Genomic DNA, 2594 nt, shown 5'->3' on the forward strand with positions numbered 1-2594 from the left:
TCGATGATGCCTTTGCGGTAGTTCATCCACTCGTAGTTGCCTGCTTCGACAGCCACCGCCACTGGTTGGTAGCTCAATGCCATGATCGTGTCTTCTTCGCCATTCACGCGGACGGTCGGCTCCACTTCGAGCTTGACCTTGGTGCACGAGTCGTAGCACTCGCCGGTGTCATTCGCTTCGCCGGACGTGTAAGGATATTCATGCTCCAAGCACAGCCCTTCCGACGTGATGTAGTCGAGCGCAGCATCTTCAAAGCCACCAGAGCATCCCATGCTGTAGCCATTGGTCGAGCAACTCACCACTTGTTGCTCGGACAAGTCGAGCAGTTCTCCCGTCATGATGCAGTGAGCCGACTCCGCTGTCCCCACCGCCGAGAAGGCCCAGCACGATCCGCAATAGCCTTGGTAACGAATGGGGTTCACGCACTCGGTGGTGGTCCAGTCCATCGACTCTTCGACGCGGGGGCGGACGACCTTGACCGAAGGGGCCGATTGAGCGGCGCTCAGGCCTTGCTCGAACGATCGACCCACCACGAGCTGCTTGAACTCGTCTTTGGTCAAGAGAGCGAACGGGTGGTCATGGTCGAACGTGGCTCGGGGGTTGTTGCGCCGGGCTTCCTCGATCGCGAGCTTGTTGTTGTAGAAGCGCTGGAGCGCGTCCGTTTCCGCCTCCAACGGGCTCATGCTTTTGGCAACGCGGGGCATCAGACCTCGGGCGGCGGCCTTGGCTCCAAACTCCTTGCGCCACTTGGCCAACTCCGCGCGCAGCGTCCTGCGTTCATCGGACGAGAGCGTGGTCACCGACTGCTTGGTTGTGGCAACGGATGCAACGACGACGGCGGCAAACAACTTCATCGTGTCCAGCCCGCAATTTCAAAACTGAGTCGCCATGAATCGGCTTGTCTTTTCTAGCCGTCCGCCAACTTGGGGGTCCGTACAAACTTCTGATTTGGGTGGGACACGAAAGTTCTGGATGTTTGTGACCGCGTCCAAGACCCGTGTCTCCACCTGATGAGGTAGATGCCGAGAAATGACTCCAGTTGTCCCAACTGTTACGTAGCGAGAATTTCGCGCCAGACGATGCAGCAAGAACATGTTTAGTGTGTTTATTCGCCCGAGTATACCTCTAGTAAGCGGTATGTCGCCTAATTTTAGAACTGATCAAGCACGCCATTCATTGCCTGAGAACCGTGACCACATTGGAGGTCAACCAGACGTCACAGTTGGGAAGTCAACATGTGAGGGTCGGGATATGGCACTGCCGTGAGCAGCAATGGCGTTCCTGGCGTAGCAAAGTCTTCCAAAGATGCAGACGGGTCGGTCCAGTACTGGCTCGTGCCATTCACGTTGATGCAATACTTGTCGTCTTCCAGTCCCATATGTCTCATGCACTCGGCTACACTCCAATCTGTTCGCAGCGTCGTCTCCAGAGTCGGGGCGTCTTTGTGACTCTATCAGCGCTGGCATGACCGACGATTGAAGCTGCAACATCGTACCTTGATCTGCAACGTGCCTTCATATCCGAGGGGCCGGGCATGCCGCAGCAGCGCTCTCCACCTGAAGAACTCCCGCTCGTCTGCGAGAGCAAGGAATATATAGATGCTTGCGCTCACGATGAGCAGGCTGTGGGGTTCGAGACATGACGGTTCAACGGCAGTGACGTCGTCGATGTGAAGAAGGTGTGTCATCGCTGCGGGGTGCTTGCCGAGGAAGAGGACGTGTCCGCGGATCTCGAGGTACTGGCGCTTGACTTTAAATTTATGGTTGCGTTGGTTGTGCATGTCGACAAGGACAAGGGACCTGTATGTGATGGGTTGATTCGACTGGGTCGACGTGTCGACGTGTGCACATCCAACGGTAGTGGGGACATCGCTTGGGCATATAGTGGACGTGGTGCAGTTCAACTGGTTGTTCGTCCCTCGCACCGCACGATGCAGCGCCGTCACTTCCGGCACCACCATGCCGTAGTTCCACATCATACTCTACCGCCGGCCGAAATCGAAAATGCCGAAAACGCGCGGTGAAGTACTACTAGATACATAATAAATGAGCTGTATCACCACGCAGTATACAAACGCCAAGTATAAAGTCTGCGCCAGTCGCAAATTCCACCTTACTTGACAGAACATGACGTCGTTGCGGCGGGAATCGCTGGAACACTGGGTGTGCTCTGCGGCCAGTCGCGCCCTTCCCGAGTCTCGTTCGCGTTCTCCATCGCAGACACGGCGCCACCGGCGAATGCGAGCCAGACACGAGCGTTTCTTTATTTCCTGGCGTGCAAGGTAACACACCCACTTGCCTCGTCGTGACGGGGGTCGGTCGTGTCACACGACCTGATCGTTTTTCGAACCGACCGCAGCAACGTACATGGCTCCAATCCCTCCGTATACATCGCTTCCGTCGCGCATCTCCGAACCATGGCGCGCGGTGGCGGAGGTACGGCAGCACGCGCAGACTACTGGGTGCCGTCGATCGTGGTTGTGTGCTGATAGGAACGACGCGGTGTGCCTCGACCTCATCTGACATTGTAAGAATTCGCCCAATATGATTAAACGCATACGTTAAATGCCGATTTTTACCTACCGTTCCACTGCC

At 56.4% G+C, this 2594-nt stretch overlaps 2 protein-coding genes across 2 annotated transcripts; both read right to left on the reverse strand.

Annotated features, from left to right (window-relative positions):
* Positions 1–22: 22 nt before the first annotated feature.
* Positions 23–854, reverse strand: H310_13855 (hypothetical protein; the record flags this gene model as incomplete). Its single annotated transcript, XM_008881502.1, has 2 exons — positions 23–40; positions 63–854. The coding sequence occupies 2 exons, from the start codon at positions 852–854 to the stop codon at positions 23–25; spliced, it is 810 nt and encodes a 269-aa protein (XP_008879724.1).
* A 214-nt stretch (positions 855–1068) lies between these two features.
* H310_13856 (hypothetical protein) lies at positions 1069–2495 on the reverse strand. The gene is made up of 2 exons (XM_008881503.1): positions 1496–2495; positions 1069–1450 (listed from the first exon to the last, which is right to left on the reverse strand). Exons 1-2 carry the CDS (start codon positions 1976–1978, stop codon positions 1217–1219), a joined length of 717 nt encoding a protein of 238 aa, XP_008879725.1. The 5' UTR covers positions 1979–2495; the 3' UTR covers positions 1069–1216.
* Between the last annotated feature and the right edge of the window lie 99 nt (positions 2496–2594).

The sequence above is a fragment of the Aphanomyces invadans genome, assembly GCF_000520115.1.
Source record: "Aphanomyces invadans strain NJM9701 unplaced genomic scaffold supercont1.57, whole genome shotgun sequence".
Taxonomy (NCBI): Eukaryota; Oomycota; class Saprolegniomycetes; order Saprolegniales; family Verrucalvaceae; genus Aphanomyces; species Aphanomyces invadans.

What these genes read in the sequence shown, in the direction of transcription:
- H310_13856 (XM_008881503.1), bottom strand. Translation starts at nt 1,978, where the DNA reads ATGATGTGGAACTACGGCATGGTGGTGCCGGAAGTGACGGCGCTGCAT. An exon ending in AAGGCACGTTGCAGATCAAG is followed by an intron (nt 1,451 to 1,495) that starts GTACGATGTTGC and finishes CAGCGCTGATAG; the next exon opens with AGTCACAAAGACGCCCCGAC.